The sequence below is a fragment of the Narcine bancroftii genome, chromosome 7, assembly GCF_036971445.1.
Source record: "Narcine bancroftii isolate sNarBan1 chromosome 7, sNarBan1.hap1, whole genome shotgun sequence".
Lineage (NCBI taxonomy): Eukaryota > Metazoa > Chordata > Chondrichthyes > Torpediniformes > Narcinidae > Narcine > Narcine bancroftii.
The window spans coordinates 156,349,044-156,366,806 of NC_091475.1; the positions used below are offsets into that span (position 1 = coordinate 156,349,044).

The window sequence follows — 17,763 nt, forward strand, 5'->3', positions numbered from 1 at the left end:
CAGAACCATGGTGCAACTTTTTTTTGACACAACTTCATTGAAATTAACCTTACTGAAGACTGTTGGTTCGGATGATGGCTTCAGAAGATGATGTAAGGAGATGACACATTGTTGTGGGGAGATGAATTTGACAAGAATGTTTTCACAGCTCTTCCCAATTTATGGAGTCAACGCTTTAATTAGTAGTTGCTACTGCTTCCTGCATCTCTCTTGGAATTGCCACGAAGATCATGTCTAATAATCATCACATAATGTTGCAATGATTGCTGGAATTTTACAAGTGGCAGCTATTGTGCTACGTTCACTGTTGACCTATGAAAATGTCCTGCAATCGAATTTCCACAAAGCTAGCACCTTCATCACCAAGGGATAGGACAAAGTCTACGTTCACAAAATCCTGAAAAAATATGACATTCAGAAACATTCATGTGCAGGATTGTTGTCATTTCATTTCAAAATCTGGCCCTAGTTTCATAATTTTACCTTCGGTCATGCAGAAGCCATGTTAACATAATGAACGAGTTTATGAAATGCTGTAGATCAGAAGAAAAGCGCTGGCAGTGGTTATCCTGTTTCAGCCATAAAATGGTCATAGCAGTGTGAAAAATGAATCAACCTAAAACTTTTCAGGAAAACATGTAGCCACAGTACATTATTTTATCCTTTTATTGTGTACATGTGTTAAATGCAAACACATATACAAATATATAACAGAATTTACCTTCTATGCAGAAAGGTTTGCTTTGTTTACTTTGTCATTATAATTTCCATGTTCACATTTATAACGAAAACTGGTTTTATAACCTGGTTATAAAAGGTACAAGGACTGCCTAAAGAAATCTCTTGGTGCCTGCCACATTGACCACCGCCAGTGGGCTGATATTGCCTCAAACCGTGCATCTTGGCGCCTCACAGTTTGTCGGGCAGCAACCTCCTTTGAAGAAGACCGCAGAGCCCACCTCACTGACAAAAGGCAAAGGAGGAAAAACCCAACACCCAACCCCAACCAACCAATTTTCCGCTGCAACCGTGTCTGCCTGTCCCGCATCGGACTTGTCAGCCACAAACGAGCCTGCAGCTGACGTGGACATTTACACCCTCCATAAATCTTCGTCCGCGAAGCCAAGCCAAAGATATTGTGAGAATGTAGTATCTATCGGTGGGTTCTGAAGTGCTTTGGATTTGTGCCACAATGCTGTTGACCAAACAACTTTACTTGCTTTCTCATATAGGTCACAAGTTAAAGGAACAAAAGCAGGCCACTAGGCCCATCGAGTCTGTTCCGTGACTCTACATTAAGCTAAATTATGCTCACACCTCGTTCCAATTTCCAGCCTTTTCCCCATATCTCATGATACCCTTACTAATAAGATACTTGTCCATTTCCTGTTTAAATATGCCCAGTGATCTGGCTTCCACTGTTTTGTGGAACAGTGAGTTCCACAGATCCACGACCCTCTGACTGAAGAAATTCTTCCTTCGCTCTGTTTTAATTGGATAACTTCCCTCGGCAAAGTTTATACCTTTATTTTAATCTGCACTCATGCAAAAATGCAATTGCCCATTCTACACTTGCCTGATTGCAATGCCAGCGTCTGCAGACACCAGGGATTGTACTTGGTGTTGAGAAGATTTTGCTTTCACAGTAGAACTTTTTTAGGCCAATTGGCCATTAATTCCTGGGACCACTTGCAAGTGTGAAAGGGACTGTAGTTGCCATTTCTTGAATAATAAATTCTTGCTTTGTCTTTAGTGCCCATACCAGGAGAGAATGAAGCAGGACAAATGAAGTATTACTTTGAATAATGAATATTAATAAATATCAAGAAGTCACACATATTTTCTTAGTGTATTAACTGCAAAGAATGGTGTTGTACATTATGTTGATGTCTGGAACTCTTGTTCTTGTCAAGTGCTTTGTTGGTCTAGTCTGTGTTTTGAAGGCACTGAATTAATTAATTCTGTTTATTTTTATTGTATAAAATTCTTCATTTTGTCAAAGAACTAGTGATTTCATTCTAATATCAGTTACAATCTAAACACCATGTTAGTGGCATTTAAAACCATAGAACACTACAACACAGAAAATAGGCCTCTCAGACCTCTACCATCCATATATCTATCCAGTTTATTTAAAACTGAAGAATGAGCCTGAATTTACCACATCAGATGAGAACTCATTCCACACTCCCACCACTCTCTGAGTGAAAAAGTTCCCCCTAAACCTTTCCTCTTTCACCCTCAAGCCATGTCTTCTTATATTTGTCTCTCCTAATCTAAGAGGAAAGCACCTACTTGCATTTATTCTGTCTATACCTATTATACTTTTGTAAACATCTACCAAATCTCCCCTCATTCTTCTATGTTCCAAGGAATAAAGTCCTAACCAGTTTAATCTTTCTCTGTAACTCAACTCCTGAAGACCGGCAACATCCTAGTAAATCTTGTCTGCATTCTTTCAATCTTACTGATATCCTTCCTGTAGTTTGGTGACCAGAACTGCACACAATACTCCAAATTTTTTCCTCACCCAATGTCTTATACAACCTCAGCATAACATCCCAACTCCTGTACTCAGTAGTTTGATTTATGAAGGCCAAGATGCCAAAAAAACTTTCTTCATAGCCCCGTCTACCTGTGATGCCACTTTCAGGGAACTATGAATCAGAATTCCCAGATCCCTTTGTTCCTCAGAGCTCTACCATTTACCACGTATGTCCTACCAAAATATAACACCTTACACTTTTCTGCATTAAATTCCATCTACCATTTTCTGGCCTATTTTTCCAGTTGGTCCAGATCCCTCTAAGTTTTGAAAGCCTTCCTTGCTGTCCACACTGCTTCCAGACATCAGCAAGCTTGCTGATCCAATTTACTACATTATCATCCAGATCATTGGTATAGACAACAAACAACAATGGTCCCAGCACTGATCCCTGAGACACACCACTAATCACAGGCCTCCAGTCTGAGAAGTTGTTTGCAAAGTTATTTTTGTTGAATGGATTTTTTGACAAATTTAAGGATCATGTTTCTCATTTTCAGATAAAATTTAAGAAATTCACTCATCTTAATTATTCCTCGTGCATCTGTTTCACAGATGTCTTAACCAGTGAAAGCAAATAACACAGCTGATTCCTTGATGATTCTCATAAGTCACAATTTTGAGCTAATATACTCCAGCTACTTCTTAGCAGATTGTGGGTATCATTCTCAAGGTTTTAATAAAAAAAAATAAACTCACAACTTCAAGTCAACTTTATTAGAAGTTGTTATTTTTCTTCAACAGTAACTTTCATAATTTTACTATCATCTTTGTGTATGGTCTTACTTCTTTGTTTCTTGACTGGATCAGCTCCCCTTTTGAAACAAGTCTACGTGATTATTTTATTACCATGTATTTGGGTTTTTTAAAACTAACAGGGCCCAATCAATTTATAATAGGTGGTTGGTAAGTTGCTTGTGAGTATTTTGATTGAGAAGATGTACATCTACTTAGATGGAGAAGTCCTGATTAAGGATAGTCTGGATAGTTTTGTAAGTGAGAGGTTACGCCTCACAAATCTGAATGAGTTATTTGAAGATGTGGCCAAGAAGATGATGAGGACAGAGCTGGAGATGTATTGTTACGAGCCTTGAGGACTCCAAAACCCAGCAGCAATAGAAATTCACCAAGACAATGTAACTTAAACAAAAGTTGCTTTTAATTTTCTTTAAACATAATAACAAGATCAATCTTAAACTTATTACTATTAACTTGACGTAACTTAACCCCCTTCTAATTCTAAGTGCACATGTATGTAATGTGTACATGTTCAGGAAAGTTCTCTGTTTCACTGTCCAATCATTCACTTCTCACTTCTTCAAGTTTACCAGTATCAGGCAATTCTTATACTGTGCACAGAATTTAATATTTATCTTCACCAGGCTGTGGTGCTTAAAGTTAAATGGTTACCACTCAGGAATTTTCTTGTTGGTTTCAGAGAGAAATTTGTTGCTCATTGGACACACACAAAGTGATTTCCTCCAATCAGTCACTTCAGTGTCTTTCCAAAGAAACTTGCCCCATCATGGGTTTTCCAAATTATAACCTCTTCTTCCAGGTCACCACAGAGTTCCTCTTGTTTCCCTTATTTTAGGAGAAATACTCTAGCCAGCCATTTCCTCTTGTAAGGACTACAAGGGTTTTGAACAGGCTGAACTCAGAACTCACAACCTGTCTTCAAAATGGGGTCTTTCAACAAGCCTGCCATCTTGCCATTTTGCAGCCTCAACTGCTACTGTTGAACTAACCTCTCTCTCTCTCTTTTTCTCCCAAAAGAGAAATCACTTTGTTTTTTCCCTCTCTCTGCTTGTTGTTTTCCTTTCTCTGTTTGTAAACCAATAAACATCTCCCAAGGCTCCAAACTCAATCTTTGAAAGATCTTATCAGTATCTGTGAGCCTGGACTTCATTGCGCATATACAATAGATCAGCATTCTTCAATGAGCAAAGTTAACTGGAGCCTCAACGTCTAGCTTCAGCAAAGCTTTTGCATTTTAAATGAGATGTCTTTTGTGAATGTTACTGTTTGTGAAGTGACCTACACTGAACCCCCACAATCTTTCTCTTTTAAAGACATATTTTACCCATAACATATCCTATAACATTATATATGGATTTCGGTAAGGCATTCAATGCATTTCCACCTGGTAGGCTGTTCTGGAAGATGAGATTGTATGGGATTCATAGTGGGATAGTGGAATGGATAGAAAATTGTCTCCATGGGAGAAAGCAGAGGGGTGATGATGGACGTTAGTTTTTTTTTTGAGGCTGGAGGTCCATGACCAGTGATGTACCATGAGTTCGGTGCTCAGTCTATTGCTGTTTATCATTTGTATCAATGGTTTGGATGAAAACATGCATGATATCATTAGCAAGTGTGTGTATGTTGATAAGGTGCCTGGTATTGTGTAAATCTAAAATATCAATGCTGTTTCAGTTTTCACGGATACGACCTGATTTGATGAGTGTTTCTGGTGTTTCCTGTTTTTTACTTCCAATTTCTACCATCTGCAGTTATTTGATTTTCAAATACTTTGGAATCAGCAGAAATTCAAAGTTTTCTGTCTTGTTATTTCAACTTGGATAAGTGGTTACCAAATTCATCTATTAATGGAACCATATGTAGTTTTCAATAGGTATATGGATTAAGTAAATCACTAGATTTATCTAAATTATTATTCATGGTGCATGAGCAGCAGATAAATTTGCATTGGAGATTTTAAATTATATTAATGATTTGTAAAAGAGATGCACTCTTGAAAAATGTTTTGTGAAGCAAATTTTTGTCAGTAATAGGTATGTTTATCTTGTATATTTCTATGTGAAAGAATGCTATATTCTTTCTTATAGCAGAAAATAGCACATGATTCCAAGAAGTATTTATATTGTATACAACATTTGTAAATCAATTGTCCTATAATTGAGAATCTGTTATTTATACAAGACAGCTATAAATTAAGGTCAATATTTTGGTTTTTGAATGTGTTATTTAGTTTATTTCAGCGTTATTAGAATGTTCAGTTTGTAGGATCGTATCAAGTTTTTAAAAAAAAGTTTAAAATCTGGAACTGTTCTTGGAATAATTGTGTACTCTGCAGTTTCCTCTGATGTGGAGACCTGCCAATAAATAGCCTTTGTATTGACCACCTCCAGGATATGGCACAGTTGAATTGCTTTGTTGGTTCCGAGATGCACTGGTTAAATAAGCACAAGCCCCTAATATTATCTCTTCATGTACATTGGTGATTTTTTTTCCACTCACATACCACCTTAATTAATCCCTTACTAATCCTATGCTTTGTGGTTAGGAAGGGATTAATAAAGGTTGTTTGTGAGTGGGGGGAAAAAAGGTTGAGAACCACAATAGAAGTTTTCAGGTAGGAACCACTTGATCATACATCAATTGTATAGCATATTAACTGCAACTGCTCAGATAAAGGATCTTACCACTCCCCTAAATATGCTTCAAGTTTTATGTAATTTTTGTCGCAACACGTTTTCTTTTATTGAACATGGACATTTATGTTTGTTGCAAGTATAATTTGATCTAATTTTTGAAAAAAAAAATTATTTGGATTAAGTTTAATTTCTCTAGATCACTTGAAAGTTTAACTTTTGATGTATCTGGTCTGAATATTTCCTCAGCAAAGCACATCCTTGATCACTTGACAGATGATTGAAGTGATATGTATCAGAGTTGGATTTGATCTGATTTTTGTTGAAAGGTCAAATATGGACAACTTTTAACAATGTTCAGGTCCACAGGGCTTTGAGTCTGTACTCAGGATGCTCTCAGGGCATGAGTTGCATTTTGATCATCAGATATTTTGTAAATGGAATTAAACTGGCAGAATATTGATTTCTGCAAAGATAAGCACCTCAGGAGGAGCCTGAGACAAAACTTCAATTGGCACATTTTACCTAAAGGAGGTTGCAAATTCCATATTCTGTTTTAATTATCATTTTATGCCATTGTTTAGGATTTTTATATTCATGAGCAATCCAACAGATCAATTGTAACATATATATGGTCATATGAAGTAGAGGACAAGAACACATTGCAGAATATAAAGTTGCAATGGAAAAAAATTACAATTAATCCATAGCAGGTGCAGCATTGGAGAACTGTTGTGGCTTAATTCAAGGGCTTGAGACAGAAGTAACTGTCTTAATTATTGAATGATTTCGTACTCTTCAGCCTTCTCCCTGATGGGAGGGAGTAGAAAGTATGTTCATATGTTGACTGCCTTTCTAAGGAAGCAGGAGATATAAATAGAGCCCTTATGGGGGAGGGAGGTTTGTGTGACATTCTGAGCTACATTCACCACCTTCTGTTGCTTCTTCTGATCTTGAATAGAGCAGCTCCCATACCATGTTATGATGCACCCAACAAGTATGGTTTCAATGGGACACCTGTAGAAATTGTTGAGGGACATTGGAGACATGCTGATTTACCTTAGTCTTCTGGGAATTTGGAGGTATTGGTGTGCTTTCTTGACTGTCATGTTAACATTTTGGTCCAGAGGTGTGGTCTCCACCTCCTCTCCTGAAGTCGATGATCATCTCCTTGGTTTTATTGACAATGAGAGAGGAGATATTATCTTGGCAGCATGCCACTTGATTTGAATTTCTTTATTGTATTCTGTCTCATCGTTATTTAATAACTGGCCCACATTTGTGGTGTTATCAGTGAGTTTGAAGATTGAGTTGGAATGGTCTTCGGCTATATGGTCCTGGGTATAGAGAGAGTTTAGAAGAGGACTGAGGACAGACACATCCTTGAGGAATGTTGGTATTGAATGTGATCACAGAATAGGTATTGCTACCCTCCTTGACTGATTGTGGTCTCTTTGATAGCAAGTTAAGGATCTAATGCAGTGGGAGACTCCAGAGATCAGGACAGCTAGAAGATGGTCACAAGAGGCTGAAGAATAGTTACAGGTCTTCCTCGAGTCAACAGATTGGGCAATGTTCAAGGACTCAGCTGCGGATCTGAATGAGTACACCAGGGCTGTTACAGACTTTGTCAATACAGCAGTGGATGAGTGTGTCCCCACCAAATCGTTCAGGGTTTTCCTGAACCTGAATCCCTGGATGAACAATGAAATCTGGAACCTGATGAGAGCCAGATCACAGACATTTAAGTCTGGAGGTCGAGATGAATATAGAAGGAGCAGGTATGGCCTGCGTAAAGCTATCTCCTGGGCAAAGTGGAGATTCTGGATGAAAATGGAAACAACAAGGGACTCCCAACAGCTGTGGCAGGGCCTAAATTGAGTAACTTGCCACTATACCAAATCTGGTGAAATAGCAGATGGTGAAGCTTCACTCCGTATCTCAGGAACTCAGTATCTTCTACACCAGATTTGATGACAGTAACAGCGAAGAACCACCCCTCCATACCCCAAGTACCGTGATGATCTCAGTTTGTGCATATCTGAGGATGACGTATATGCTATCTGCAGGAGAGTGAATCTAAGGAAAACATCCAGCTGGATGGAGTCTCTGGCTGAGCATTAAAATCTGTGCTGACCAATTTACCAGTGGATTCATGGATATCTTCAACATCTCACTCCAGTAGGGTTGTGGGACCCACCAGTTTCAAACAGGCATCAATCATACCAATGCCCAAGAATGATGATGATGGTTCACTTCATTGCCATTGTACCAGTAAACCAGCCAATGTAATACAATCAGCATTGACTGGAAGTTTAAAAAAAAAACCAGTGCTACAATAAAACATGCAATTAAAACCAACAACAAAACTATGCTACAACAAGCAGATGTTCCAATGTGAGTGCAGTCCTACGCAGAGCCATGATTCAGTGTCCAACATCGTTAAAAAACTCTTCTTAAGCCTACTGGTGTGCGAGCGAAGGCTCGCTACAGTATCAGCCCGATGGGAGAAGAGTGAATAGTTCGTGATTCAGGTGTGTTGCATCTTTGATAATGTTTTTTTGCCCTGCCCGGACATCTTTCCCTATAGATGTTTTCGATGGTAGGCAGTTTTCACTACCCACTGGAGTGCCTTGTGATCTTGTGCAATACAATTCCCGTACCACCCCGAAATACCATAGCACGCTCTCAATGTGCATCTATAGAAATCCATCAATATCCTGAGACAGGGATGTATCTTCCTTGTGCTCTTCAAAATATAAAGACACTGTTGTGCCTTTTTAAATAAAAATTGAAGGACCAAGGGAGATCTTCAGAGATGTGGACTGCTAGGAATTTAAAGTTCGGTAAACGCTCCACCACCACTCCATTGATGTAAATCGGGAAGTGAGTGTGTCTCTGGCACACCTGAAGTCCACAATGATCTCCTTGGTCTTCTGAGTGTTAAGTGTCAAGTTGTTATCGGCACACCTCAAGGCCAGGTGCTGAACCTCATCCCTATGGATTATTTCATCGTCCTCTTTAATTAGGCCTACCACCATGGCATCATCTGCAAACTTGATTATTAAATTTGTAGGAACACTGTTGGGAGGTAAAAAGGGAATACAAAAGGGGACTCAACACACAAATGGAGAGAAAATATTTCCCATCTTAACAGATTGAGGTCTGTTAATTAGGAAGTCCAAAATCTAATTACAAAGGGATGGGCTGATACCAAGCAGACGAAGTTTGGTTATCCGCTTAGAGTGGACAGCAGTGTTGAAAGTCAAGCTATAGTCGACAAATAGGATTCAAACATAGGAGTTAGAGCTGTCCAAATGAGTCAAAGCAGAGTGAAACACTGTTGAAATGGCATCCTCGGTTGACCTGTTAGTGCGGTTGGCGAATTGATGGGAATCCATCGTGGCAGGCAAACAGGATTTCAGATGAGATAAGGCCAACCTCTCAAAACACTTTGCGATGATGGGAGTGAGTGGAACTGGACGGTAGTCATTTAGATTCATAGTGGTAGAGCTCTTCGGCACAGGCACGATGGTGGCAGTCTTAAAGCTCATTGGAACAACTACCAAGGCTAGGGACAGATTGAAAATGTCCATTTAAAAACCCCAGCTAACTGTTCTGTACAGGCTCTAAGCACATGGCCATCCAGACCAGCTACCTTCTGTACATTCACCTACTCAGGGTGGCCCATACATCAATGATGGAAATTGAGAGAGGTATTTCATCAGGTAAAAAGATCAACCTTGAAAGTGACCTCCTTATCCTCTTGGTCAAAGTAAGCATAAAAATAGTTAATCTCCTCAGAGAGGGAGTTACACGAGGAGGAGGCACAATACCAGATGATTTATAATCTGTATGCCCTGCCACATGCATGGAGGGTCCGAGGCTATGAAATGTTCTTCGATCTTTTGTTCACATATATATTTGTTTAGCCTGAGAGATTCCCCTCCTTAAATTGATCATGGCTAATCCATGTCTCCTGGTCACCGGATCTGAAGGCTGAATCTCTGTCTTTGAGCAAACTGTGAACCTCACTGTTTATCCACTGTTTTTGGTTAGCAAATATTTTTATTTTCTTCTGTGATGTCACCCCTTCACACACTGTTGATATACTCAAGAACAGAGTAATTGGTATATGAATCAATATCAACTGAGAATCTACAATAGCATGAGCAGTAAACACACTCCAGTGTCTATGTTGAAAATGTTGCTGAAGAACAAAGTCAGCACCTCCAGCAGGGGACTAAGAACGCAGCCCTTTGGTCCTCTGGTATTGATAGATATCGTGGAGGAGATGTTCTTACCAATCCTCACTGATAGTGGTCTGGAGGTGAGGAAATTCATGATCCAATTACACACTGGGGTTTGAGTCCCAGGTCTTAGAGTTTGCTGATTGGTATGGGAAAACCAATACCCCTAAGCATAAAGCCCTCCAAAAGGTAGTGGACATCACAGGCAAAACCATCCCCACCATTGAGAACTTCTACGGTGAACAATGCCATGGGAGGGCAGCAGCAATAATCAAGGATCCACACCACCCAGCGCACGCTGTTCTCACTGCTGCTATCAGGAAAGAGGTCCAGGTGCCATAAGACTCACACCACCAGGTTCAGAAACAGCTGCAACCCCTTCACCATCAGACTCCTCAACAACAAACTCAACCAGGGATTCATTTAAGGACTGACTTGTACACGTTTTTGATTTTTAAAAAATTCTCTGTATGGCACAGTCAATTTGTTTACATCTGTTATCTGTTTACAGTTCTTTATTTGTTTACATATATACACTGTGTAAAATAATTTGGCATTACCAATAAGCAGTAATTCTGCCTCTCCCACAGAATCTCAGGGTTGTTCATGATGTCAAGTATGTCCTCTGACAATAAATGTGAGCTGCTGCAGCCAACATCCTGAAATTTGGGAATGAGTTTTCTTGGCACTGTGGTATTGAAGGCTGAGCTGTAGTCTATAAATAGTAGTCTGATTTTTGTTCCAGGGCTGAGTTGAGGGCAGAAGAGATGTTGTCTGCTGTGGACCTTTTTGGGCAATAGGCAAATATAAGCCAGACCAGCCTCTCAAAGCACTTCATAATGGTAAATATCAGAGTTATCAGATGTCGATAGTTATTTAGCCCCATTCTTTTGGTACTGGAATGATGGTGGCTTTCTATTGACCCCACCAAATCAGCTGGATATGGCAAGTCAGCAGGACTTTAACTTAATCCATTGTTTGTGTGATTAGCAATCCATTATTTAACATGTAGTTCTGCATTATTAGTTTCAGCAAATTACAACCCTGTTCTGAAGTATGCTTAGTAACACACCTATATAGTCTTCCATACTCCTCCTGGAGCCTGGTTGCTAAATGGTAAGTGTAAAGTAGGTGATTTAACAGACCATGATTACAATTCTGTGTTGCTAATGGTTAATGCTGCCTCACGGATGCCAAGTTTATGCATCTGTTATAAAAGTTTTCAATTTGATACTCAGTGTGAAAGCAAATTCCATCTCGACATAGGAATGTGCAGTGATTCCTCATAATACTATTATATAGATGTATCTCCAGTTGGTAAACTGGTGTACTCCAACTCCGATCATCTTCTCCCCTGCAATAAATTAAATGAGAATTCATGAGCCTCAGGTCAATGTTGAGTGTTCTCAGGTACATTCCCTTTTGAGTATGTGATTGAGCCTCAACTTTCTTTGGGTCTGCGCTGCCACTAGCAGAGGACATAATCATAAATCCTTATGCTGATTCAAGATTATTTAATTAATTAAATTTAAATTCACCACTTGTTTTAGCTGTATTTAAATTCATGTCCCTGGATTAAGAGTCTCGAAAACTGCCATTGAATTGAGAAATATCTTCGGTGAGAAGTCGATTTGCTGGATGTACTTAATGATTCCTTGGCCACTTGCGTGAGGTCACTGCAATTTTGTGGTGATATTTCTGGATCCTTGGGGATACTCTTCTCATTTTGACCTCTGTTGTCAATTAGTAAAGACTTCTGCTTGGAAACTCCTCTCAACCTTTGTGTGTCCAATGTGATACAAGGCTGCTTCAGTTGTCGAGGCCTTGTTAGCACTTGTTACAACTGAAATTCCCCTTTCCATTAAAAAGTGTATATTAATTTTGGAGTGTAGGCTAGATCTAAGTGGTGTTAACCATTTAAGATATTGCATGCTTGCTGAACTGCAGAGACAATAAACAGTGTGATCAGCACTGGCTGGATCAAGTCAAGTCTGTCACCTTTATTTATCGTTCATACCATGCTCACAAGGTAGAAACAAGATTGTGTTTCTCCAGGACCACAGAGCATATTTACATAAATAGAAGTTAGAATAAAAGTAAAACCCATTAACATATTAGATGTATACAGTAACGGTCCGCGATACCCTATCCACAAATATTCTGGTAATTCAGGAGTCTGATGGCATGGGGGAAAGAAACACTGTTGCCCAATATGGACGTAAGAGCTCTGAGTGCTGCAGTACCTCCTACCAGATGGCAGAAGGGAGAAGAGTTTACGTGAGGGGTGTGTAGTGTCCTTCGTAATGTTTATTGCCTTTCGCTTGCATCGAGTGTCGTACATGTCCTTCATGGTAGGAAGAGAGGCCCCAATTATCTTTTCCGCTGACTTCACGAGCCTCTGCAGGGTCTGATGAGGTACAGCTTCCAAACCAAGTGGTGATACAGTTTCACAGGATGCTCTCAATACATCCTCTGTAGAATGTAGTGAGGATGGAGGGTGGGAGATGAACTTTCTTCAGCCTTCACAGGAAGTAGAGTTACTGCTGGGCTTTCTTGGCTATGGAGCTGGTGTTAAAGGACCAGGTGAGATTCTCTGCCAAGTGCACTCCAAGATGCTGCAATTGTGAGAATGAGTGGGTAGAATGAAGATGATGTGCTGCATGCATTCCATGAAATGGACATGGGTTAATTGTGCCTCTTGAAATCTGTGCCCATTTTTGAAATACACTTCACAATAAGTGGATTAATAATAAGTTCTTCTAGTAAAGAGAAACAGACATTGAATTTTCCTCTGCCAATATATCACTGCTGACAGAGTACAAATTTAGCTTTTACATTTGTGGATTTTTTTTAATGACTTTGTTGCATACTGAATGAAACACACAGATAGTAGCATTCTGCCTGTGGGTTCCACAATATATATTTAGACCCATCTCTATAATTCATGATCTGTGACTAATGGTACAGATTTTTAAATTTGTATTTTTCCTGTCCGCAGTGTGAAAAATATTTGATCGCTGCACTGGGAGCCGTAATGATGTTATTATCTGGATTATATCTATTGCTATACTATCCCTGATATTTATGTTTTGTTTAATTGTATAATGGCATCTTAACCCAAATATGAATGATATTCATGTAACAGCTGCATTTACAATGTTTTATGGTTCTTTTATGCTTATATATATGGCAGTTGGTGGAGGTGCCTTGCTTTTGGATGGTGTGGGTTGATAGCATTAAATTTATTGTTGGCTGTGCCAAATTTATTGTTTCTTTGCCAAGTTATGAAGCTCTGCCCTGTGTACATACTAGCATTTTGAGTGCTGATCCAGCTTTGATATTCTTATTAAGAGATAAATAACAAACTATTGAAATAATTTAAAATTGACGCTTAAACTTTATTTTAGACTTGTGTTGTGGTTAATGAAAGAGACTGTTCGTTCATACTGATATTGTACTATTTGTCAGCATTTATTGGAGTATCTCTAATTTAATTCTTACTCATTTTTTTTGTGTGTCAGTGTTCTCTTGACATCACTTCCTTTGCATAATAAATTCAAGACCATTGTTCTGAATCTAGTGGTACATTCAAACAAAGTTTCTTTAAGTTTCCGCCTATGTGTTACTGCTTGTTTGTGAAACTAAATGAGATATTATTGTGTCCACTCATTGACATGATGTGGGTATGGACAATCAGCTCTTAAAACTTTGTAACTCTGCTACAGTGGAGAGAAATTGATCAGAGTTTCCTGTGAAGCTTCAGATATGCTGCAAGTCAGTCAAAAACATTACACATTATGTGTTAGGACAGATGCTGCTGAGTTTCAGACAATGGCTCTGTGTTATGATATCACTCTTGCCTCTGGTTATTAGGTTAATCCCTGTGATGTACAAGCCCAGCTGCTTGACTTGACTGATATGGAAGAACAGCCATATGATTTGGAGTTTGAAGATGCTATGAGCTTTAAAGAAGGCACAGAATCCCATCAGGTCAGTTCTAACTTTGGCCAGTATAAAAGAGGAGATGTTGTTCCAGAACCTATGAGAAAAAAAACATCCAACTTCCAGTTCTTGAGATCATGTTCATATAGACATGGCCTCAGATTTGTTCACCTTAATATCAGAGAACCCTTTCTAAAATAACAACAGCATGGAGATTTTTTTCTTGAAAGTTCATAGTATGCATTTTTTATTTTGTGTTTGTGATGCCATAGATGAAGTAACTTTTTAAAATTTCCATATTATTGAAATATTATGATTATGCTAAAGGTGATAGTTGAAGCTTACAGATAGAAAGGACAAAATAAAGAACATACAATACTTTGCACAAATTATGAATATCCCAGAGTAATTTATAGCTATTTTAAACAGTTGCTAGTAATCAAACTATGCATAATAATCCAGAAAGTCCATTGAGATTACTGAGCAAGCAATTAGTTTTAAATAATATTTTGTGAGGATTAAATATTATTGGCAACACATGATAAAATCTCCAGTTCTTCTTTCAATAGTAACGTGGGACCTATGTTGGAAATGGGTTTCGTTTAATGGCTTACTTGAAAGACTGGATCAAACTATTAAACAAGAAAATCTGCAGATGCTGGAGTTGAGTGTAATGTTCAAATAAACCTAGCAGGTCCCACGTCATCTGTAGGAAGTAAAAGACAGTCAACATTTTGGGCCTAAGCACTTTGTCAGGAATCTGGAAAAATGTAGACGGCTGAATAAAAAGCTGGGAGGAGCAGGGAGGGAATGAAGGGAAGGTGTTGCAGCTAAGAGAGATACAGATGGGAGGCTAGAAAAGAAAGAAGCTGAGAAGTGATGGGTAGAGGGAAGAGTATAAAGGGAAGGTGTTGCAGCTAAGAGAGATACAGTTGGGAGGCTAGAAGAGAAAGAAGCTGAGAAGTGATAGGTAGAGGGAAAAATACAAGGAGGGATAGCTCTGACAGAAGAAAGGGAAATGAGTGGGGAGTTGCAGGAAAGGAGAGAGAGATAGAGAAGGAGAGAAAGTGGGGGAGGGGATTAATTAAAATTGTACAGACTAGTTGGAGACTGAGATAGAATTTAAAGTGGTGTTCCTCCAATTTGTGGGTGGATTCAAATTGGCAGTACATGAGGCCATGGGCTGACATGTGTCGAATTAAAATGATTGGCTACTGGGAGGTCCATGCTGTTGCAGTGGACAGAACGAAGGTGCTCAGTGAAATCAAACTATAAGTGGCTGGGCAGGGAATAGACTTGGGACAAGAGTATGAAATGAATAGTACTGGCTTCAACTTTCTTATTTCTTTATTGAAGAGAATTGCAGCATTACACAAAATTGCCTTTCTTCTGCCCTAAGGCAGACAAATAATTGCCAATTAACATTGTCTAGTGATGCTTACAGTCAAAGAAAGAGAAGCAAAAGGGAGTTTCTCCCCTCACCACCAGAGTAGTGGTTCTCAACCTTTTTATTTCCACTCACATACCACCTGAAGTAATCTTTTACTAACCATAGAGCAACTATGGTATCCTATGCCATAGATACTCTGTAGTTAGCAAGGGATTACTTAAGATAGTATGTGAGTGGGAGGGGGGGGGGGGGGAAAGGTTGCCAACCACTGCCTTAGAGTCACTGAGTCCATGTATTCGCCTCCAGTGCTCCTGCAGTTTTGCGGCCGCATAACCCTTCAGCACCTAGGACAGCACCCTCTCGAATTCCGGTTATGATAACTGGTTCTAATGATACAGTCTCCAGCAGCCTGCAGCCTGGTGTGACTCCTTTGACCTCAAGTCTCCAGCAGCCCACTCTGTGTGGGTTTCTCACCCGCAAGTGGCCAACAGCTCAACGAGAGTCATAGCCTGTGTGCATGCTTCAGCCGGAGACCCCTCGCTGGTCCTCCACCGTGGTTATCATCCTTGGAATAATCTCCTCTGCTTTTCCTGCTCAACCATGGGTGTTCTCTCCATTGCAGGTAACCTATGCCAGTCCACTGCTCCCCCAGAGTCTGCAACCCCTCGTGGCCCTGCTGAACACAGAGGCTGCTATCTTCTCAGACCCCCAAGATGGCAGGATTTTAAAATAAAACGCACCCAGCTCATTTAAGAGGCTGTTTAAATCCTGTGCAGAGCCATTGGAAGTAAGACTGGGTGGTGGAACCCCTTGGGGAGCACTGTATCTCTGCTTTCCACGGGTCCACACCAGTGGCAGTGCTGCTGTTACACTAGATCTGGCAATGGCTCCATTGGATAAAGAAAAGTTCTATTTATCTGTTCTTCTTTCTTTCTTCTTTGGCTTGGCTTTGTGGACGAAGATTTATGGAGGGGTAAATGTCCACGTCAGCTGCAGGCTCGTTTGTGGCTGACAAGTCCGACGGTTGCTGCGGTTGCAGGGGAAAATTGGTTGGTTGGGGCTGGGTGTTGGGTTTTTCCTCCTTTGCCTTTTGTCAGTGAGGTGGGCTCTGCGGTCTTCTTCAAAGGAGGTTGCTGCCCGACAAACTGTGAGGCGCCAAGATGCACGGTTTGAGGCGATATCAGCCCACTGGCGGTGTTCAATGTGGCAGGCACCAAGAGATTTCTTTAGGCAGTCCTTGTACCTCTTCTTTGGTGCACTTCTGTCACGGTGGCCAGTGGAGAGCTCGCCATATAACACGATCTTGGGAAGGCGATGGTCCTCCATTCTGGAGACGTGACCAGCGCAGTTGGATCTTCAACACCGTGGATTCGATGCTGTCGGCCTCTGCCATCTCGAGTACTTCGATGTTAGGGATGAAGTCGCTCCAATGAATGTTGAGGATGGAGCGGAGACAATGCTGGTGGAAGCGTTCTAGGAGCCTTAGGTGATGCCAGTAGAGGACCCATGATTCGGAGCCGAACAGGAGTGTGGGTATGACAACGGCTCTGTATATGCTAATCTTAGTGAGGTATTTCAGTTGGTTGTTTTTCCAGACTCTTTTGTGTAGTCTTCCAAAGGCGCTATTTGCCTTGGCGAGTCTGTTGTCTATCTCGTTTTCAATCCTTGCATCCGATGAAATGGTGCAGCCGAGATATTTATCTATTATTTAAAAAGGAAACCTCAGTACATAGAGGCATTGGAAGGAGGAAGCTAACCTTGTATCTTTGGATGATATTGCCAAGGGCAGTTAACAGATGAAAAACAAAGGAGGCAAAATGAATTTTCATAACTGGACAGTGACTTTCTGCTAACAATGGATGGTATGATTGGAACAAAGTAAGAACAATTCACAGAGGCGGATGATTTGAAATGAGAGGTTTCTCTCTTCAAACATGTCAAATCCTGCAGAGAGGTTAAGAATAATGAAGAACGTAATGTACTCACTTGTAGTTAGACTTCCTGTTCTTTATACCTTTTGCTAAGACAGTTTCAGTGCTACGAAAAAGGGAGAAGCATGCAAATTGGAATTTGTTGGAAAATGGACAGGTAATATTGCCCTGAAAATTTTCTCATTTTTTTTACAACAAAGAATGAGTCCATTCTACCCATTGAGTGTGCCAGTTCCTAGAGCAATCTCATCACCCCATTTGTACCTCTCTCTCTCTCTCCTTTGCATCCAATAACCTCCTCCTGATCCTC

General features: G+C 40.0%; 1 protein-coding gene across 5 annotated transcripts in view; it reads left to right on the forward strand.

The window, feature by feature from the left end:
* The window catches only part of LOC138739254 (disks large homolog 2-like), a 784,112-nt gene that overhangs the window by 240,438 nt on the left and 525,911 nt on the right, over positions 1–17,763 (forward strand). For 2 of the 5 annotated variants that reach the window (XM_069890958.1, XM_069890959.1), the window contains exon 7: positions 14,064–14,180. The exons of 2 other annotated variants lie outside the window; for them this stretch is intronic. In XM_069890958.1, coding sequence (XP_069747059.1) covers positions 14,064–14,180 — 117 coding nt within the window. Of the gene's footprint in view, positions 1–14,063; positions 14,181–17,763 lie in introns of those variants that run through there. One more of the 5 variants, XM_069890962.1, reaches the window with a different exon arrangement.